At 29.1% G+C, this 24,906-nt stretch overlaps 1 protein-coding gene across 2 annotated transcripts in view; it reads left to right on the top strand.

Moving 5' to 3' along the window:
• Positions 1 to 24,906, top strand: part of LOC145969210 (calcium/calmodulin-dependent protein kinase kinase 2) — a 71,592-nt gene that overhangs the window by 31,630 nt on the left and 15,056 nt on the right. For both annotated transcript variants that reach the window (XM_083095133.1, XM_083095134.1), the window contains 4 exons: positions 14,064 to 14,644; positions 15,143 to 15,570; positions 19,023 to 19,383; positions 21,357 to 21,553. In XM_083095133.1, the coding sequence (XP_082951259.1) occupies positions 14,064 to 14,644; positions 15,143 to 15,570; positions 19,023 to 19,383; positions 21,357 to 21,553 (1,567 nt within the window). The remainder of the gene's footprint in view (positions 1 to 14,063; positions 14,645 to 15,142; positions 15,571 to 19,022; positions 19,384 to 21,356; positions 21,554 to 24,906) is intronic.

The raw sequence follows: 24,906 nt of genomic DNA, 5'->3' as shown, positions 1-24,906 counted from the left end.
AGCTGGAAAAATAAAATTCTCAATAAAATTTTTAAAATAATGTTTGAGAATTTATATTGATGTAAAAGTTTTCAGTAAATGTGAAAGTTCACAGAAATAATATTCGTATCGAATAAAAGAACTGTACTCTCCAAACATAAAGCTTAAGAGCCCAGACGCGTGTCTACATACACACATACGTCTCATATGTCTCAATACTCATATGTGCACGTAAGCCACACATCGTTACAGAGATGACGCAGGCCAGGCTGATCAAAAGATCCTGCGATCCGCAACTTTCTACGATCCAGAAGTTCACTGTGGATCAGAGGCGACTTCAGGCACGTGTAAACTGGGCGAGCATCACAAAAGGGCACCAAAAAAAGCCGAATAAATTTGCAAGTTAAGCACGAGTCCGCTTACAGATGAACTCGATTCATCATCTATATGTCCAGACATATCTATACGCTTCTCTCGAAATCACTTATTGAGTATAAACGTAAAAAAAATAAATTACCATATGAAAAATTGCTAAAAGTTAACAGCTCGCAAATCTTCTCAAGAAAACATTTCAATCGTCGATAGTATCGAAGTGGAAACATTATTTTGCGTAGTCATCCTTCCACATCGACCGGAATAGCAGAGCTCTATCGTGGATGCTCCATCTCCATACATGTATTCTCTTTCTCTTTCTTCTCTCTCTCCCCTATCTGTCATTATTACGCAACTTGGAGATCGGAGCAAAACGGACGATAAACAACTCGAGTATCGGCCTGAAAGGTGGCTACGACGATGCCAGTGGAGAAGGTGGTGGGAAGAGCACGCGGTCCAAACTCCGCGAGAGCTGCATGTAGTCGACGGCCGAAGCTCAAAGCAACACGGTTGAGAGAACGGTGTCTCCAGGATCCAAGAAAATAAAGCGCGGGTGTGAATTTCTTTCCTGTCTTTTCTTTCTTTTCTCGAAAATTTACTCGCAAGTGATCGATCCTTTCTTAGTTCTAATTAGATGTCGCGCGTAACTTGTATATACTGATATTATCAAGTATCAAAAACACTGAAAACGTTCATCAGAAGTGTCAGAGAAAAAAAAGATGACTTTAATGATGGATGAGTGTGCATGAATTATTGATAAATTATAGTGACAAGTCGATACGGATTGAAAACGTGTGCAGTTATTAAAAATATTAACCACATATAGGTAAGAAAAAGATTCTTGCATGAAGGCGAAAAAAAGCAGAATAATAATGATAATTTTTATAAAGAGATAATAAGATTGAAATTATATCTATATAAGTTTATTTTCTATCGCGCAAACGGAATTAAATTAATCTTCATAAAAGAAGTACAATAAATTAAATGCAAAAATTATATTACATTACATGTTAAATATTTTTTTTAATTATTGCAAGAAAAATTCAATTAAAAAATTAAAGAATAATTAAATAAAGATGGTAAAAATTCATTATTTATAGTACATTATTTGGAATTTCTTCAAATACACAGTCTGATGTATAAAATATAGCTTTTACATAAATGAAATATAATTTGATATATTATTTATCTTATTCACAACACTTTTAAAATTATATAGATAATTTTTTATTTAATTAACTTATTGTTTTCTTATTGGATATAAAGATTCATTCTTCTCTTTTTGCATTCTCTCATTATTTAAGTAAATAAAATTATACTTAATATTTTTTTTCTATAATAAAAGTATGTAATAAATAATTTTATGTTATGATCGTTTATCAAAAATATAATTGATAAATCTTCCCGCAAAATTTCTCCATCGTATAAATTAAATGTCAAATCAGATCATTCCGACGTATTTAATTTACGCTTCAAAAATTTAACATCCGCAAACCGCACAGTTGCGGGCACGCGTGCAGCAGCATGTAGCCAGGTAACAATCTGACTGCGACCAATTTTGCCGTAATGCATACGTACAATCGATAATATGTCAATTGTGACCCATTAATAAAACGTTATTAATTCGATCCAAATTTTGAAGTGTCGCCAATCGTACACTATCGTGTATAACGCGATAAAATGCGTTGTGCGCAATTTATGGACTACAAACAGTCTTGCCGATTAATGAGATTAATTCGCGGTTGTTCCGGCAAATTGCAGAGAGAGAATGTTGTTTTGATACACGGATTACGTAGCCGATAATCGAAAAAATATTAAACATCGATATACGAAAGCACATTTTCTTTATCGAACGATATTTTATTTTATCGAACGATAATACTATAAGCTGCAAAAAAGAGATTCAATAAATCACGATAAGAAAGAAAGAAAGAGAGAGAGAGAGAGAGAGAGAGAGAGAGAGAGAGAGAGAAAGGGAGACGCAATTATTGGAATTGATATATTGAAATTAATATCGAAAATATACTATATATTTCTATAAATGTATATTCCTTTCTAATACCAAATATACTTTCAATATATTAAAATTATTATCTTTGATTTATATTGCTACATTTATTGTACATTTTTTCATTTTATCATTATTATTATTTATATGATTTTGTATTCATTATTGTATATATTAAATATTATATATATATATATATATATATATATATATATATATATATATAATTTAATAATCTTCGAATTAGAATGTTTTATATTAAAATAAAGCTGATATATTTCTGCAGAAAAATTTACTTAAAACGTAGTAAGGATTTTTAAATATATAGAAAAGAAAATTCATACAAGATTATAAAAATATCTTATTACATATATATATTTTTTAAATAGCTTTTAATTAAAATACACGCATACATGTGTATCATAGATTGTCATAGATTCACGCAACAAATGTGACAATGCGACTAAATAATCTAATCAATTATTCAATCTAATTAATTGACTTCATGCAATGTTTAATTGAACCCTTACTATCGTATTATATAGATCTGATCTGAATGCATGAGTGATTATATATAAACATTTAATATAGATTAAATGCTGCAAAATATTTGCAACGCGCAAATGTTCGACTAATAGCGACAAGTAGAAAAAATTGTATTTTAAAATTTGAAATTCAATAGCTAAGATACATCTATAGATATTGTCATGGTAATTATACAAGCTTTAGAATTTTATTTCTAAATATTAAAATCAGTGCTTGCTGAAAATAATTTCACTAAAATATTCAGTCATTTGAATCATAAATCATAAATTCGCATAATCCAGTAATTTTAGTACATAAATATTTCAGCATAAAAAATGAGAACATTTTCTGTATTATTTGAAATAATAACTGGACAAACAAACTAATTTTCAAACATAATTTTAAACTGTTAATCAGACATAATTTTATTTGTACTACATTTTATTTACACCGGAATATAAAAATTTTAGATAGAATACTCTCTTTTTTCTTTCTCTCGTTCTCATTCTTTTTTTGTAGCACAATAATTTTATAAGATAAAACGCTTGTTTGAAGAAGTAATCGATTGAAAAGAGTAGATAAATGCTGAGAGAACCGACGGAATATGATTAATTTAGAACGACTTCGCCACGAGCCGGCGATATATTCTTTCGTGGTATCGTTTATAGTCTAAAACGTGCTTCGCGTATGCACCGTGCATCAAAATCGATCAAATTGCAATATTGGTTTGCCTCGCGAGTCGACGATGGTACATCATTAATTCAGTCTGCTGACTAGGTAAAAGGAACCAAACGACATTACGTAGAAAAATGATACACACGCGATCGCAGTTTGAAATGTCATACTCCGAAGATATATGCATCTGTACGCTCAGTGTATCCTCATTTAACAAAATCGTGTGTAATTTCGAAGTGATACGAGAGTGATCTCAAATCGTGACATCAGTATCCGATACAGTTTTGATAAGAAAAGTTTACGTGGAGTTAAAGTTTTATTAGATAAAATATATTTATCTAAATATATTTATCTGAATATATACATTTGCGGAATTTATACGTCAAATAATCGTAAGTGTGTTATATCACAATTTCACTTCCCGAAAAAAAATTCATAAAATATAATGCTACTTGGAAAAACTTTTGTGTAGTATCATGATGGCGCGGAACTTTTTCCGTACTTCGGGTTTATAACATCAAACGAAATACTGTCAAAGGACAACTAATATCTACGCCCAGGTGTTAATGAGTTCGATAGTCCAAATGTAGTATTATACAATATCGTCCATGCAATGATATATAGCCATTGAATGTCAATGAGCTTAATCACATTAATCAAAGTGCTTTTGTGTGCTTACAAAGACGCGAATAAATGTTATTTCCTGGCTTTACTTGTTTCTTCAATTGAGACTCCCTTTGTACGTATTATCCGTGTTCTTTGTTTCCCATTAATTCTACACTTATTTTACGGCGTCTTACAGATGAACAATGAATCGCATTTACGTCCAGCTCGAAATGGACGGTACTTTTACTGCGGTCTTCTGTTCCACAGTTAATATTACAGTAAATGAAACAGTCATTCTTTTTAAACTAATGTTCCTTTTCCTCCCAAAGAAATTCGTAGATCATTTAAAACAAGGTAAAATCAACGCGAAGAATTTAAATATATACACACACACACACACACACACACACATAAGAAACATAATTTTTTTAAATATATGACGGAGATTTCTTTATAAAATTAGTATTTGTAAATTATTAATTATTAATTAAATGCATTAAATAATTAAATGAAAAGAAATATCACATAACGCATATTGCGATGTCTATCGCAAAAAATAATGCATCCTTTTAATTACGAATGATATCGATCGTTGGTACATGTCACTATAACAGTACATGAAAACGATATGGGAGCTATAGTGGGTCACGTACACAACTGTATCGTTAATAACGCCATTAGCCGAGACACTGTCACGTTAGTAACTTACTAATAGCCGGCAAGAGACACTTTGATTTCTCCCCCTTTCTCAACTCGTCCCCGTCTACATTAAGCCAAACTTAACACTTCTGTGGTATAAGGTATACTTTTTTAGTGAGATAGTCCCATCTCTCGTCATTTAATTAATTCATAATGCTGAGGCAATTTTGCCTAAATTACTGTGAGAAATAATTAATCGTCTTTTAGAAATGTTATGTTATGTAATCTATGAGTCATTACATAAATCCGCAAAATTAATTCTCTTTTTGAAAAATGAAAGATGCCTCATTAGTAATTCTCGGAATGTATTTAAAAATAAGCGTTTTTAATGATCTTTAAAAATTAATTCTTGTCATAATTTAATAGTTCAACAATAATACTTAATTTCAAAGCGATCTTATTCATCGTGTGACAAATATAGAAATGTAGAAATAAAGACATTTTAGTTATTTTATTTTCATATTCATATTCATAGATCACAAGTGTTTCATGTTTTATTCATGTAAGATAAAAATATCTGTAGCATTTATAAAATGAATAACGATGCTTTTATGATAACAGATGTCTTTGTTAATAATGTTTATGATAACAGATGTCTTTGTTAATAATGTTTACGTAAAAAAGAATGCTGCATATATACATTTTTATGTGGAAGACTGACTTTTACAATAATGCAAGTAGAAGAAAGTTCACATTTGTAAAGTCCAATGTGAAATCTAACTTAAATCAATCGTGAAAGATACTTACAAAAACAAAATGTATCGTTTAATATAAGATTCGCATTGAGAAACAATCTATTTCAATTACTAGTAAGTCAATTATCCATATTGACGAAATAGATAAATTAAAACTTCAAAAACATTCTAAAATTAAATACTAATAAAACATTTAAAAACATATGCATATTAATATTAAAATTATCGTTATTATACATTCGTATAATTCAATATCAATTTATTTCAATTCAAATTTAAGGAAGCGACCAATAAAATGAAATAAAAAGGCGCGTAATATAAATTTGACATAGATTTGTAATTTTTGAAAATTTATAAAAATTCTTGGTCAAAACTTAAGAATTAATCTAATTTTTTATTTTAATGCGTTAGATTATCTTGGCTTCTTTAATTTGCCAGTAAGAAAGATAACTTTATATTCTATTGATATAAATTATTGATATAAAAGTTTCTATTGACAAGAGTTAACTAACATTCCAATTTTCGCGAAAAACTTTCAATTCTATATCATCGACCGTCTATAACAAAATTTTCAATTATATCATTCTGTAAGAGAATGTAAGAAAATATCATTTCCGTAGTAAGTTTTCTCCGAAATTAACAAAATTCTTTCTTTGAGGTTTGTCAAGTAACTTGACTTTTCTCATTTAAATTCGCCAAAGATCGCATTTAGTGTTTCATGTGCTTTCGAAAAAACTTTTTGCCTTAATGTTACAAGTTTGGAAGGTAGCTTGGTTAAAAAGACGAAAAGTTTGCTTGTCGATTAAGGTGCCGCATTGCGTTTGCGGTTTTTTGGATTATGTGCCAAACGGAAACTGCGAGGCAACTTGAAGATGTGCCAATAAATAGTTAAAAAACTTGCGATCTAACATAGTTTTGTAATCCATCTATATTTAAGAGTTTGAAATATAATAATAATAATTAAAGATAAACATAAAACAAATATCAATATGTTCCTATGTCATGAAATATATTGACACATAATTGATTGAAAGAAAATATCCTGCGATATAAAAATGCGATATAAAAAACGTGCGACTTTCAAGTAATTCAAAAATTTTTATCTTTTGATGCATTAAATCTGAAAAGACTAAATTAAACACAAAGAAATTTTACTTGATTAATATAATATATTAAATTATAAATAAAAATAAACATCGAAATTTTGTAATTTTTGCATTCAATTGTGTAAAATTTGCATTTAATTTTGTATAAAATGATCATATAATTGTTCGAATTAATTTTTCGATATACATTTGATTACAATTATTCAATATTCTCAAACAAATTCGTTAGATCAGCTACGATATTGGTCATCATTTGTTTCGGCACAAAGATGAAGGTTTAAAAAAATTCAAAAATTCATGTGTCACTATTATTCATTTTAATTTTGAGGAAGATCTCACGCACATATTATTGCTCATGTTCAAGCAAATGATTATAAAAGAATCAATAGCTTGAAATTTGTGTATACATTATTTAGCAATTAAAATTTTGAGAAAATATAATTAACTTGAGAGAATTTAAAAAAGAAAATAAACAAAGTAAAAGAGGATTACTTAATTATTCCGACAAAATTTAATAAAAACCCTTCATTTTCTATCGTTTATATGGAAATTATTGCACGTACAGAAAGTGCTTCCACTTTTAATCTAAAAGAAATCCATTTTCAAATAGCAAACGAGAAAGTTTAAATTAATTTAAAATTAAGTTTGGCATGTTTAAGGCAATCGATGAACTGAAAAAATAGATTTATAGATGCTTTGCATTTTACTGAAGCTTTGTAAAGATTTGTCTTGGAAACCGCGACAAGAATCATGAAACGAAATCAATGGCGTGAATAAGAAATAGTACGCAGGCACGGGACATTTGGTAATGCTTTGAAGGATTTATCTCGTGGACTCTATTATTTGCTGTAGTCAGACTGTATACATATTGTAATGCACGCATCGCAATATATAGTTCCTTGAAGTTCTCTATGTCAGGAGCAAATAATACAGTGCATTTGTCAGAGAACTCGAGACTCCAGAGTTGCAGTTTTCTATCGCAGGCAGACAGATATTTGCATACAGACCCTGAATGATATTCTTTCGTTTCAAGTTATCTATAATTTAAAATTGAAATTACACGCATTAATTAACGAACTACACTTACCTTCATCAAAGAAATAATTTACCAACTAGTATAAGAACTATTTTGCTTCGCGTTTTACATGTATATATCCAATAAATATTTCATATCATATGACATAGCATTATGTAAAATTACATAAAAAATTTATGCCATCTGTTATCATTTTCGCCACATTTTCAACATATTTTATCTTTAAAATTCTATAAAATACGACGTTAGAGCATAATTTTTTATTTCATATTTTATTTTATATTTCTCTTTTATTTCTCTTGTATTTAATTTATTAAACAATAATAAAATTTTTCAACGTGAAAAATATCGATCACATAAATTGTGCATGATTTTGAAATTGTATATTTTTAGAATAATCGCGCCAGTAAATAAGTCATGTTTATAAATTTGGTAATAAATACCGTGTGTTCATTATTAGACACAGCATGCAACTGTATTTAGCTACAAGTACGTATATAATTATAATATATAGTATATAATAATTATAATATATTAATATATAATTTAATTATAATTTAATTAATATATTAATTTGACACTCTATCTTCAGATTCGCAAATTTATTCTTCGCAAGAGGAATAGAAGTGCGTGCAGCATGCATCGTGCGCATGATGTGCGCTCATTCTTGGAATAATAATTAATTATTCGAAGCCTTCTTGGCATGTGTTATTCGTGCCTTTAATGTCTTGCGGGCATGAATCTTAATTAAGACGCGTTCGGATCAACTGTGAAGAACTTTATCATCTCTCATAGATCGAGAACTTTGGTTTTCGTTGCACAAACATTTCCAATCGTTTCGAAAGACGTCACCGATAATATATTGAACTTTTAGGACATGCAAAAAATCGCATAATATAATCGTAATTCTGATATATTAAGAATTAAAGTTAATTTCTAATATATCTTAATATTGAAATATCTTCATTTAATCTTCACATATCAAATATAATTGTTAAGATAATTTTTTGTTATTTCTTTACGTAATAATTCTCGAATAAGTAATCGAAAAATTGAGGTGAACAATTATTTTGTATATCTCTATCAACTTTATAAATAAAATAACTTATAAATAAAATAACTTTATAAATAAAACTTTATAAATAAAATAACTTATAAATAAAATAACTTTATAAATAAAACTTTATAAATAAAATTACATATAAAATATAATTAATTATTTTCTTATAAAAAATTGTATTATTTGATAATATATAATTAAACCAGTTGCTTTATTTTCTTCACAGATATTGAACGGTATACATAAGGTATACATAAAGATTATGCTTTTAATAATTCTTCTTAAATTAATATGATTATTATTTAATATGAATAAACGGTGTACTACAAATGCTTTACCATTTATAAACATCTTGAAAACAAATATTTTCGCAAGTGCAACATTACAAATATCCTTGTCAGACTTTAAATATTAATCGCTTAACATAAAAGTCGAATAATCGTTGCTCTCGTAAGATAAGATTATTACAAGTTATGATGTTCTTATCGCATCGCTTACGATTCGATTTCTATAATAAATTGGCCGCCAGAAACAGATAACAACGACAAAATAAAGTATTTGCCTGCGAGCAATATATGGAAATGCATTTGACATACTATCGTAACTACAACTCACAAGTAACGAGGCAATTCCGACGTGGCGGCACACTTTTATCATTTCTGTGCGTTACGTAATTTATCGAAGGTACGCAAGATTCTCATTTTCTTACGCTTTCTCCGCGCGCGCAATCACATAAACTAACTAATCCATTATTAATCCGAGTTTGCCTCTTTTTTCTCCTTGCATCATCTTTTCGCGCAATTTCTAGCGATATAAAAAGGTAGAAAATATATTAATTTTTTTATTAAACTTGTTTATTTAAAAGAGGAGTTTAATTTTCATCACAGTAATACGCTTTTTAATCTCAATAAATGAGCTTTTATCATTTGCAATAAGAAAAAAATTAATAAATCTAGAAAAATGAAGGAAAAATAATATTTTTATGTTAGAAAAATTGTGTACGTCATGATGATTACGGAATCTTCGCCAGTTTTTTCTTTCGGATTCATTCGCTTATGAAACATTAAAGAAAATTCGTGCGCATTATGGATGAGAATACAACCCAAAACAAATACAATGCGAAAGAAAACAAACAAATGACGAACACGAATGTTTGAAAATTCATGTTCGTTGTTTGTTATTGATTCATATATACTATTTTAAGATACATTTCAAGAAAAACAATACAACTAAAAATTAATAAACTAAGTATTAGTGAAAATAATTTTCTTACAGATTATGCAAACAATGTTGTTAATTTTAATTGTCAACAAATTTAGAAATTTTTTTTCTTGGGATAAAAATTAATATGAAGAAAATTCGAATCATTCAGTTTTCCTTGAGTCTCATCGATGCTACGCAAGTGTGTATCTTATATAGTGTGTATTTTATGATTTATATATATATATATATATATATATATATATATATATATATATATATACTTATATGTCTATCGTTCATATGTCAGTTGGATGCGGATATAACAGTAAGACAAAATGCATATAAATGTGCATTCCGCGGTACTACGTGCTTCGTATATATGTATATAAGAACGACGGACACGTATCGCCAAGTTTTTCTGACGATTGCATTCGTTCATCGGCATTCGTAGATCGTTCTCGAGTCTCGTTGAGTGTTAAACGTTTTTCTATGGAACGCTATACGCTCTAGTGATATTTAAACGATTTTCTTTGCTGATCGTAACAGGTGGCAAACGACAGCCGAGACATGTTAACGTTGAGCATGAGCAAAAACAATATTCCATATTCGATGTATGTATTCAATTATAAATGGAAGTTTTTGTCAATACAAAAGTGTGAAAGCCGCTTTTTTAAGCCGCGCCGTACACTTCCGTGGAAAATATACAATGCAGATAAAATTTTAAAAATTTATAAAGAGAAAGAAATTTATGAAGAGAAGATGAAAATCAATTTAATTTTAGTTCACAATTGATTGATTGATCAATAAATGATGCAGGTTTTCTTATAAATCTATTCTATTTTACGTATACCTTATACTGTTATTATCGAATACAAATAGCAATGCAGTCTCCTCGATAGGTGACGATGCACATTCTTTAGATAACACGCATATCCTTGCACGGAATATCCGCTACTGTGGCCAGTTTTTGTTTCAACATTTTTTACGTAATAATCTGCGCGTATGCATTTTTATCATTAAAATTGTCAAGAAATGCATACGAAAATTGTAGGATATCGCAATATGCAAGAAAAGCTAATAATACTTAAAATCAATTTATGAGAACTTAATATTAACTAACATTATATTTTTATTAATAAACTAAATTTGTAAAGATATATAAATATGATACATGTGCGAAAATATATTTTACGCTAATATTAAAAGATATTATAAGTAAAATCTTAAAAATTTTTTGTATTGTAATTAATTGTAAGATTATTCTCTTACTTGAAATACCAAAGTTATAATGAAGCACTCTTAGTGTACAATTCTGAACTGTACGCTATTCATGCAGATAATACAGGAATAATTCGATAGATTTGTGTGAAACTACCTTGACTTATTCGACGCATTTGTAAGCAATGATGCGCACAACTATTCCCTAGGCGTTTGTAATCGTCGAAGAATACTTCAGCACATTGTAATAAGATTCAATTTCGCAGAAAATCGTCTAATTAAGATGAATTCGAAATAACTACTGAATTGAGTTTTCTAACGAATTGTCTTTAATTTTGGAACATTCAGATGTATAGTATTAAATTAAAAAATATATAAATACAATCACGAATAATAATTAGATTGTAAATTCGTGTATGCTATATTATATATTTTTAAGAAGCAAAGAAAAATAAAATCAGACCATATATTAATTATTATACTATTATATTATTAAAAAATATATATTTCTTTTTCATTTATTTGTTATGTATATATATATATATATATATATATATATATATATACATTCTACTGATATTTTATTCATTTAAAAAAAAAATCGTTCTCTTAATTTTTAAAAATAATAATATATATTTTACACAATACATAGAAACATAATGTTTAATATACATCTATTTTTTATTAATTATTATCAATATATAACTTTATTAATACATTTATAAAATTGAGTCAGAAATGCACTTTATGATTCTTATTAGAAAGTTATCAATTTATTCATGTTGAAAAGTGCCATATATTAATTCCTTGTCGAGAAAGGCATTTCGACTCGACTTCAATGGGACTTTGTCCAAGCTGCGGCAAATGCAGATCTCTTACTAGATCTTGCTGTCGCATTCATTGGCCTAGTTCGAATTGTACAATTGATCCGTATACCGACTACCGACTTCGTGTCGAATTATGAATGTGTATATGTGTATGTGTGTGTATGTGTGCACTTCACTCTCTACGTATATTAGGCGACTACAAGCGGCGCCTCGCGTGATACGAAGTATAATATTGCGTCTCGTCCATTATTCTATCGTCTACTAAGGATGAAAAATGGACTGCCGCATATTATCGATATTTTGATCAATCGACTTTTATGCTCGCGAAAATGCTTACGATATAGACGTTGAATTACTGTGCATGCTTCGCTTAAAGTGAAGTAAAGTTCTGACAAGTTGCATCGTCACGCAAACGAAAGATTTAATTCTTACAAAGTCACGCGACTTTAGTTGAAATAATGGGTAACGTTAAATATCATATCAGATGTTGCATACATATTTGTAAGTAATAAAACAATAAATAAAAATGTGTATTCTGTGTGTAGACTAATTATGATTCGCGTGTAAAAATTCTAAGAGTTATAAATGTAATTTTCGTAGATCAAACATTTTTCATGAGACACGAAGAGATACGTAAGAATAAAATATCTTTTTTTTATCAAATTAGCCTGTCAAAATTTCTTAATCTCAACATAATAACGAAATTAATGATCCAATGCAAAATCTTTTAAGCTCAATCAAAATGTTCTATATTTAATATTTCACGTTTTAATTTTGCGACTATCTGTAATGCAAAAATTTGTACACGAAGAAAAAGTTCGCTGTTCGAAAGAAACACGAGTTATCTTCTTATATATTATGTATATTATGTATATCCTCGATGATCTTCTTTCTCTTTCTTTTTGCTTCTTTATCTACCTTTATCTCAAATCTCAATTGCAAATTACTCGTTCCTGCCATATACAAGTATGTATTTAACACTCTGTACAGCTCAAGATTTAATGAAGTTGTTATTTCAAGGTTGACTTGATTTGAGGTGATTATCTTAGCACGTTTGCATAAAGCTATTGAACCAAAGCAATCGTTTTACGCAAGTGTTTACATATTTCTAAATTATTACACTAATTATATCTAAAATCATATATATATAAAAAACACATATATAACTATATTCTATGCAAATCCTATAAAATACCTGCAATCTTCTTCTTTATTACAGATATCTATACTTGCTCTAACTGTTTTGTTTTTACAGTTAAAATCAACCAAATTCATATTTTTACATTAAAAGTTGATGCAATAGTCAAAATTTAACAGTTAAAATTTTCCAGTGCATCGATAATGGTTGATAAGAATAATAATATACTTCAATATATATGCTCCGAAATGCATGAAATTTAGAAATATTTTGCAAATTTTCTAGCAGACAAGGTCGTTTAAAAAGCATCAAAGTCACTATCTATTCTCGACCCTGAGGTTTGACATATTGGCATTTCGACGTGCCTCGTCATTAACACGATACAAGCCGATAAACCTTGTATCAGGTCATATAAGACTTCATCCATATCGTCAAAGTTCTATTTATATGGCCGTTTGAAGAGGTTTAAATGCGTGTCGATGATGCCTTCTCCTATAATTATTTTATGGTATCAGATATCGCGTACCGATTATCTCGAACTATGCGCGGTAACTATCTGATATTTCGAGTTGTAATTTTACATGCTGACGCAGTAATGTGACGCAGTAATAATGCTTCGATAAATTCTCTTATGCGTATTTTGTATACGATATATGATATACAATATAACTAAAAACATTTTAAATACATAATTTTATTAAAAAAAAAAATTAAATTAAAAATATAAAAAATATCACATCATTAAAAAAATATCATAAACGGACCTCGCGTACTTAGCTTCTTTTTTATAAAAATACAGTGTATTTTTTTAAATTTTTGCAAAATATGAATGCTTGAATCAAATGTTAAATATCGCTTAATTGCATTGTTTGTAACAATACAAATTACAATTAATAAAACTTTTCATTTTTTTCAGGCGCAGTGCGATTGATCGCCCTTCTCCCTCAGATTCGCTCCCTTATATCTCGAGGCAGACAAAGATTTTGCCTTCTGACTCCGAATTATCGACGGATGTACCCAGTTCATCAAAAGTGCCATCAAGCCCGGAATATATCCAGGAAGTACGCAAAGACAGCGCATTGTACCTTGAGGAAGTGGAAGAGACCGACTTGAAATCGACTTTGAAACCGACTTGCACGGATGTCCGAAGACAGAGCAGCGGCTACGTGAGTCCCCGAGGTAGTTTCGACGATAATAGAAGAAGCTCGACAACGAGCGGCGACACGCAGCCGCAGGATCTATTTCTAAAGGAGAGACGTGTATCGAGAACGAAAGCCTTGACTAAGAACCTTGCTTATAGGGTAGAAGAGAGTATTGAAGAGCAAGAGCTGACCGCAGATACATCGGAAAGGAGAATGCCGACAACAGAGATACACAGACAGGTGTCGAGCTCCGGCCTCGATATGCCAAGCATCGAGGAGGTGAAGGAGGTCCTCAAGGAAAAGACTTCGCCCCGGCAGGAGAGTCCCGACAGCAACGAGTTGGCAGAGGATATCGGTAAGTAAACTAATCTCACTGTCAATATGACTTAGAGAGCAGATATTTGATATTGTTATAAAATATAGAGAGCATGGATTCTCTCAAGTTGGATAGAATACTCTTAAAACTGACGAACAATTTATAATTTAAAAACAATTACTCCGTAAAAAATGAGAATATAACAACAATAAAATATGACCGTTTTAAAATCACGAATGCGAGTTTTCTTATACTTTAAAAACGCGGAAAATCACGAATGCGAGTTTTCTTATACTTTAAAAAAATATATTATAGCAAAAAAAACTCATTTATGCTATTTATTATTATTATTTATTATTTAATATATATTTAATATATTTATTTTCTTAAAATTTATTTTTTTATTTGTAAATTTTCTCATTTAATTCGATATGAAAAATAAAGATGAGAAATCTACTTTCTTTAAAAAAGAAATTTTGTGTCGCGAAACTAAATAATAAAAACCAAAATATATTTTCATCGTTAATATCTGTTTAGTTAAATTACAATTGACATCGCACAAGGATCTTTCGCGTGAAAGTGACGGAAGTATGCGAGAGATGGATGAGATAACCAGAGTCCAGCAAGTGATCGACACAACTATTGGATTGAGTGACTCAAAGAATGCTCCGAATACAAATGTGGCAACTGCTATTGCCGCGGATAGTAGTCGGACAATAGATACGAGAAAATTGTCTTTGCCCGGTGAGGCACGATCGAGCCAACGATTGCGCGGGGAAACTGTCAATGTCACCGACAAAGTCATTCCCCCTCGCTACCCTTACAGCAGTCCTCAAGGATCGCCCAGGATGCGCAACAGAGTACTCAACAGAGAGCACTCCGTTGGAGCCAATACGTGCTTCATCGATAACCAGCAGGACAGCCAACAATTGAATCAATATAAAGTGTTAAATGAAATTGGAAAGGTAAGATTAAAATTTCACTAAAATCGGCTTAATTAAAATAAAATCAAAATAAAATCAAGATAAGATAATTCTATTATCTATTTATTTCGCGGAATTATTAAATATTCTTAATCTCGCTTATTTAATTTAAAAATCATTAACACGTATAAATTTTCTTTTATTGAAAAAAGATTGCATTTTGTATATTTATTCAATAATTCGTAAAGTATCTATTTTACTGTTTACTAATGAACGAAATGATTTTTCAATTCAGAGTTACGAGTGTGCAAATCCCACGACTGCTTCATAAATAGCAATTAGCTTCTATATATAAAGAGAATCTCTTTAATCCGTTTTGAGAGGAAAAATATTCTAGATATCTCGCACTGAGTAAATTTAGCGACGGCGATATTTTGCGTATATTGTGATAGAACTTAGCCTTTTCAATTACATCTGTGGTTTTTAACAAGCTATATTAACCGATAAGGCGATCGACATGTCACTTCTCTTTCTTTGAAGGGCGAAACTATTTCGCAGCGCTTACATATATAATCACAGAATGATATAATTATCAATATTGAATACGAACACTTTCTTAATAATCAATAACTGGCGCCGCGAGTCATCATTTTTAATCAATCATTCGTTCCTGTGAAATAATTAATAGTAACGTAATTATAGATTATTGATCAATTATGTTATACATTGCATGATAAAGCAATATTGGCCGTAGAAACGGAAATTTGAATCATAAAAATGATTAAGATCGTTGTTGTTTTTGCACTTATTTGCTTATTTATTATAATTGCCGACCTATTTACGGAATAAACAGATTGAAAATTTTTTCTCGTCATTTAACACGTTAATTTGCTGATGCATTTTCTCAGAATTATTTGCTGTACAGGTCTTGTTTAATGAGTTCACTTCTTTTCTTCGGAATCTTTATATATATTTTCCATCTCTGGTTCTCAACTTATTTTTTTACATCTATTTCTTAATCTTTAAATTTTTTAATTAAATAAAAATTCAAACGATAACTTAAATAAAAACGCTCCGTGTCCAGTCTCCGTGTGAAAATTAAAATAGACAACTGAAAAAAAATTCTGAATAATCTTTACGTTTAACAATAGAAAGGTTAAAAGTCGCTCGCACGTTTCAGAAGAATGAGTTTCATTCCTCCGGAAATGGTGCTCAAACATTTCTCTCGAATAAAAGCGCATACAGAAACGCGGTAGAAAATGCGGTGCTCGCTTCAATGCTTACGTATTCAACGTAGCGTGATTGGAATCAAAACAGATGCAAGAAAGAGAACGAGATAACGACCGCAATAACTTGCACTTTGCCATAACTGAATGAAAAACGCGAAGCTTTTAGTTGCGAGAAGTTTATAGCGCGCGATCTTGAGGTTCGAGAATTTCAGAAATCGTTTCCTCGGAGAAAAAAAAGAAAAAAAGCAAAATATATTCTTTTTTTATAAGTAAAGTTAAACGTCATTCTTTTCATGAGAATATTTTCAAACACCGCACGTATAGAGAATGACTGAATTTCATTAATTTCAGTGATTCAATCTCTCTTTCCTATTGTATCCATTTAAAGATACATTTGCAAATTCAAAATTAAATTCCTCAGCGAAACAAAATATAAAGAACTGGTCAGTTGAAATGAAATGTAATGCCAATTTGACGTTTGATCAATTCGATTCTGCAACGTTGATATGCTTGATATCACGAAATCATCGTCGTGTATTTATAAACGACGTATTAAAGTTAACTTGTCTCTTTTCCCGGTCACGTTTTTACATCGATCCCTTCTGCATAATTATATGGCAATGTTCTCAACGAGAGTAAGTAAAAAACCGTACTATGGCATGATTACCATATTATTTACATCAAGCGCTATTTCTACGCAATGAAATTCATCTCACGGATAAATTGAGTAACATTGATGAGACGACACTTCAACACTTTAATTAATGATAAATAATGGGGCAGACTTAATAATGTAGTTATGTAATATATATATATGTGTATATATATATATATATATATATATATATATATATATATATTGATTCTATTAATCTTTTGTATAATTATATAAATGTAGTAATAACTAATCCGTATTAATAATTAATAATGAAATGCCGCGAAATATTCTAAATAGTCAAAAATTATAAATAGTCATTTTTCTAAGTTATCTATGATAAATACATATAATATTTTCAAATCGCATAAAAAATAAAAAAGAAAAGCTATATTTAGTATACGAGATTAAGATACACATGCTAGAGATATTTCATTAAATCTTGCTCGTTTTTTATGTTTATCAAAATAAACGTCTGCCAGCCGGATGTGTTCAAAGATGATTATACAGTGAATGATTATACTGTGAACTGTAAAATTATGCCATTCTTGAGAGCATCATCAGTGACCTTCATCTCAGTTACTACAAATGATGCGGATCATGATAGCAGCGTAGTTGAACCGTAGAAAGGGTTGCAAGGTTAAGGTAAAAGGATGTGGAAAAAAAATCATGGGATTATTGATAAAAAGCACGATTTTTCACATGATATATGTCGCGCTTATTTTAAAAGACTACATAACAATGTCTTACCGTAGCAATGTCACGATTGTTTCGTATGCATTTTGTCGATGTCAACAAAAAAAAAGGAAAATAAATAAGTAAAAATACCAAAAGGATTATAAAATATTCCCGAGAAAGATTTTTATATATTATATCAGTATTTAACTGTTTAACTCTCTTATAAAACTCGCGATATTGAAAATAAAACAAAAGTGGAAAAAGAGAGAGAATGAGAATGAGAAAAAGAACAATGATTCAGATGGCTTTTTCAATTAATCTCGATATTGTATCTAGTTATCATAATTACTTTAAGAAATTACTTTAAGAAATTATTTTATCTTCTTTCTAACAATAATTGATTAGTTTTTAACAAATTAAATAAATAAAATTATGTAATAATGATTAAATTATATAAATAATTAATAATAACTATTTAATAATTTTAATTTGAAATATTTAAAATTAAAATTTTAAATTAAATTTTCTTAATGTTATCCTAATGTAAGAATAAATCTATGATAATATTTTTGGTAAATGCAAAAAAGATTAAAAATATTATTCCATCGAAACGTTTGTACAATTTTTATTTTATTAATCAAAGTTAAATATCGAGATAATTGATATGTATACCAATATATTATTTTCGTAGTGTATGTGAATAAAATTATCCTGCATGTTAATGACAACTTTCTCAAGAAATATATAATAATACATTTATTCGGCAATAATCTCAAAAAAATTAAAAGTTAAATTGGAAATAATAATAATCGGGAATTCTACGTACAGAAATTTCTTTAAAAAAATCAGGCATTGTTTGAAAAAAATACGTTATGTGCTCGCATATATTAATGCATCATTAATGCAACATTTTCGCACTTTTTATATTTCAGGGCTCTTTCGGTGTCGTGAAAAAGGTTTACAATGAGGAAGACGGAGTGCATTACGCCATGAAAATAGTTAGCAAGAGGAAATTGATGAAGAAAACAGGGATATTTGGTAAAATACCACCGCGCAGGGCTGGCGCCGACCCTTTGGCGAAAGTTTATAAGGAGATCGCCATCCTAAAAAAACTCGATCATCCTAATGTCGTGAAACTGGTCGAAGTACTCGACCATCCTGATAAGGATAATCTCTACTTGGTTTTCGAATTGGTCCATAGGGGCGAAATCCTCGTTATACCCACAGAAAATCCTTTGACAGAAGATACGGCCAGGCGTTACTTTTGCAACATCGTCATGGGTGTCGAATATTGTGAGTTATTATATTATTTATGTCAATGAATTCTATATATTTCAATTAGGTTTCTGACAGATCAATTTTTTTAGAATATTATTATTCAGAGAAAATCTCTTAAATTATTTATTAAATTATTAATCATCAAAATTGTATTCTAAATATTAAGCATAATATACACATTATATCTACTACATATTTAAAAATTTTTTTAGTTATTGCGTTATAAGAAATTAAATAATCAAGGTTTAAGATTTATATAATTCACTGTTTATTTCTAAATATATTCTTAAAATTAAGATTCAAATTTTTTTATCTTTTTAATCACGTGTCATAAAATATGATCACATTTGACATATTTATCATTTATTCCTTAAATGATAGTATCCAAACTCTTTCAATAGATAGATTTGTTTTATGTGATATACAGGGTGAGCCATTTTAATTAACGCACGCAATTATTTCGGAAACAAAGCATTTTAGAGAAAAATGTTTCAGACAAAAGTTGTTTGGTTTCGAGGGGGCCATAAGACGGTATCATTGGTTTGACCTTGAAGAGTTATTTGAAGGCCACATGAAGGTCACCTTCAATTTCTTAAATGGAACCTACTATTTGTCATTGCATATTCTTGTAGCTTATCTCGATAGCTTTCCAAAACACTATAATTAAGTACCTTTTCGTTAAGTACTTTTTGAGTTATGAGGCTTGAAATAATTTCTTAATTTTACATAAACCGTAAAATATCTTGTAAAATATTCATTTTTCGATTATCTTACCTTAATACTTTTACGTACAAAATAATGAGAGGAATCAACTGGTGTAAAAAAAACACATAGTTGTTTTGAAGAAAAAATATGTAATTTGAAATTAACAATTCCATATTTTTTCTTAAAAACAACTATGTGTTTCCTTTACACCAATTGATTCCTCTCATTATTTTGTACGTAAAAGTATTAAGGTAAGATAATCGAAAAATGAATATTTTACAAGATATTTTACGGTTTATGTAAAATTAAGAAATTATTTCAAGCCTCATAACTCAAAAAGTACTTAACAAAAAAGTACTTAATTATAGTGTTTTGGAAAGCTTTCGAGATAAGCTACAAGAATATGCAATGACAAATAGTAGGTTCCGTTTAAGAAATTGAAGGTGACCTTCATGTGACCTTCAAATAACTCTTCAAGATCAAACCAATGATACCATCTTATGGCCCCCTCGAAACCATAAAACTTTTGTCTGAAACATTTTTCTCTAAAATGCTTTGTTTCCGAAATAATTGCGTGCGTTAATTAAAATGGCTCACCCTGTATATCGCGCCTGTTACGGCGCTTATCGCCGATCAATGACGGAAGAGGTGTCATATACATTATGTAAACTACTCAATATCTATGTCAGTATATATTTTACACGATATTGTAGTTTATTTGTATCATATTATTCAATTGTACAATGGAACGTAAAATTGACAACTTCCATTTTTTCTTCTTTTTATATTTTATATTTTATATTTTTATATTTTTCTTTATATTTGATATTTTTTCTTTTTTACATTTTATATTTTTTCTTCTTTTTGATAAGAAAATATTTTGCAACAAACGTATCAAAATATTTTAAAATGTGCAGCAGATCTATGTGTATTATCTTACGCTAATATTTAGGACACAATTGATTTATAAAATTGAAATTATAAAACATCAAAAACTTGAGAAATTATATTGAAATTTTGAAAATGCAATATTAACTTTAGATACATTAAAATAATATAATCAAACTTTATACTTATATCTTACGTGCCAAAAAATGAATAATTAAAATATATTAAGCAATTAAATAAGGATTTTTTAATTTCAACACACAATATCGAGATATACTAATAATTGTGAATATTTTCTACAGAAAATTTACATGTTTTATAATTAAATCCGAATAAAAATTATAACATAACAATTAAAAAAAGGTACTATGTAATATTTATTGTTATATGCGCAGTACATTACCAGAAGATAGTGCACCGTGACATAAAGCCAAGCAATCTACTGGTGGACAGAGACGACAAAATAAAAATTGCTGATTTAGGAGTTAGCACGGAATTAAGAGAACCTGGAGAATTATTATCAGGGAAAGCTGGTACACCGGCCTTCGCGGCACCAGAAGTATCTATTGCTAACGCACAATACTCAGGACCAGTAAGTATATTCATATTATCATTTTCATAACAAATGTATAAGCAAGTTTAGTTCAAATTTAGAATCATGAGCAACAAATCCATGCTTAACCCTTCTAAAAATAAATCTATTTGTCTAGATACACAATGCATACACACATATTTATACACGAAATGAAATCTTTTTGAGCGTTGAATTATACGTTATTTTCGATATGTGATATGCTCGCGTTTGTAATATGTGTCACATCATAATCACCATGCAACAGGATCGAACAATAATACAACAATGTTAACAAGTAACACGCGTGCACGCGACACGTATTCAGCGGTTGATCTCGCTCCGCGGGATTAAAAATCGATAAATCGACCAGCTATTACACGTCACTTCTATCCGCAAGCAGTGACCTCTTGAACCGCAGAGCTGACACGTGCGGATTGACCTACATGCATCGTGAGAGAGGCTCTCGATCAAAGACCTCTCGTATAGTGTACGTTCGTGATTATAATAGAAAAGACTTTTCGGCCTGCTCTCAGGCGCGATCAACCGCTTAAACGCATTTCAATTAAAGCCGTTAAACATGTATGCATATGTATTTGTTCTGAATAATCTCCGAATGAATCAATAATGTACGGTGTGATAAATCGACAAAGAAACGCGCAATGTGCAGCAGCAGAGATAATTTATAACACGTCGCAGCTGTGTTAAGTTCGCATTAGAGTATCGCGTTGCATGTGTACAAGCTATAAGTTTCCGGAATAAAAACTGTAATGCATTAAATTTTATAAATTATAGACGGAAATCTTATAATTAGCCGCTGAAATAATAAAATTGAAAAAGATATATAAAACGTTATAAATTTATATGAAATATTTATATTGAAGGATATCTTCAAAATCTTATCGGGCAATTTAATCAAATATTTTTCTTATTTTGAATAAATTTTTCTTGATAAATGAAAGTTTCATTGTGTCCCGATCTTTTAATATTCGAGAAAAATTTTACAGTATTAATATAATGCATATATTGTACAGAAATGAAAAATATACAGATGTAATACATATTCGAGAAAACTCAGAGTAATTATCAAGCTAGAATAGCACGCATATATTTCTACATATATTCTGTTTTTCTCTTTTTTTTTCAATCAACGTTTCGCGATGAGATACAATTTACACGAATGCGCTTCTATATACGTTGATTACAACAAAAAATAATTGGCGTAGCTATTGGATTTTAAATCACGATTTATATAAATAACATGTTGCATGATAAGCCATTGTCGAATGAACATGATAAAAAAATGTAATATTAAAATCTCAATACTACAATTCGTTATTTTAAAATTAAAACATGTTTTTAACAACTTCTTATATTGTATATATGTACATATATATGTATATATATATATATATATATATATATATATATATATATATAATTTAATGATATTTATATAAATATATATATTGTATCTACAAATATCTATAAATTTTATTATAACATAATAAGAGAGAAAATTTTATATCATTAAAATAATTGAATAATATATATACACAAATTGTTGCAAATTTGTCTTACTATAACAGTGCATGTGTATGTGTGTCTGTTAATCGAAATAACTTTACAAGTAGAATGTTTTACAATTAATTCTTATTTTGTGTGTTATATGCAGTGTGTTGTGTATAAAATTGAGCTTACTGTTACATTTTATTATTTTTCTTCTCTTCTGCGCATTTTTAATTACTGAAAAAGGTCATAGTTCAATTACATCTTGGACTATATGCTTCCGGATTATATGAGCCTCTATTTGTAACCTTAATCCATATAATTAACTAATATGTGCCAGATTTTCAATTTTTACTTTTTCTCTTTATTTTTTAATATTTTTGCTTTCTTTTTATATCTCTGAATTTTTATTTTTCAATATGGACAATATAACAATCCGACAATTATAATAAATTTTAATCACAATATTATTCACATTATGTTCATGTTAGTGGGCATCAAAAAAGTAATATAACATATACATTAATCGAAATACATGATCGTAGATGAAAAAGCCATTATATCGAGGCTTTATCGCAGGAAAAACAATATTAACTTGTCTAGTTAATTAGTCGCAGGCGTAAATTACTTACGGTCGCATTATTACCTTTCTTCCGAGAGAAAGAGAAAGAGAGGCACATAATTTAGCGCACGATAACAACTATTCTGACCATAAATATCTCCCAAGATTACTTAACCGAGACTGTCACGCTATCGCATGACCTTATCAACGCACTACGACCGATCGCTTGAATTTCTGCTGCGTCGTCGTCGAAGAAAGGCAATATCTATAATAAGCAGTTCACGACCCGCGGATCTACACGCTCGATTAAGCTTAATCCAACCATCGCAAAATGCCGTGGCGAAATAAATGACCACCAGCCTAACAAGTGGAAACGCGAGCACGGAAAATCACGAGTTTGCAACAATCCTGGCTAAATCGTCCGTAAACTCTAAAATAAAACTCTAAAATAAAACTCTAAAATAAAACTCTAAAATAAAACTCTAAAATAAAAATATAAAAAGTCGCTTGAAATTTCAAGAATCGAATTCGATCTTGATATAAGAGAAATAGACAAATCATAATAAAATCAGAAAACGAGTTATAAAACTAAAGATTTTGTTGAGAGCATTTATGAGTAGAAATATTTTCTCTTTTATATTTTCTCTTTTTTTAAACACATTGATACATAATATATTATCTTGTTGATGGGAAAAATATCAAATATAACTTTATATTCCATAAAATATTAGATCTAAACATTTATTGAAATGTTAGCTCCATCAAATTCCATATAATCTTGCATTTCAGTAAACAATTTCTGACTTATTTTTTTATTTCAATTTATTAAAGAGATTAAAAAGAGTAATTGCAAACGCCAATTATTCCGGAAAGTTTAACAGTAATAAAAGTTTTTAAATACAAAAAATATTCAATAAAATAATATTGAAAATAATATTTTCATATAAATTGTTACTTTTATCTTTATTTCACATTTTGATATCTATAAATCAATTTTCTATACATATTTCGTATGTATAATTCAATGTATATTTACCTTTATCAATTCAAACATTAAACTAATAAATTTGGCGTTTGTAATGGTTTTTCTTGATGTATCTATATTTTTTAATCTTACCAATATTTTACATTTTTCGAATATACATACTTTTTTATTTTTCACCCCCTCGATATTATTAGTTTTTCTATAATAATTTTTAGCAATGTGTAGGCGGGTTTGCTTTTTCGTCAGTTTCATAGATTTTTTTTGTATTTATAGATGTCAGTTGAATTTTTCTCTTGACAAAAAATATTTCCAATTCCC

The sequence above is a fragment of the Camponotus vicinus genome, unplaced genomic scaffold (genome assembly GCF_025532165.1).
Source record: "Camponotus vicinus isolate PSW18456_S1 unplaced genomic scaffold, iyCamVici1.0 SCAF_3, whole genome shotgun sequence".
Classification (NCBI taxonomy): Eukaryota; Metazoa; Arthropoda; class Insecta; order Hymenoptera; family Formicidae; genus Camponotus; species Camponotus vicinus.
Note: the sequence above shows the minus strand (reverse complement) of the source record. Positions and strands in the feature narration are given on the sequence as shown.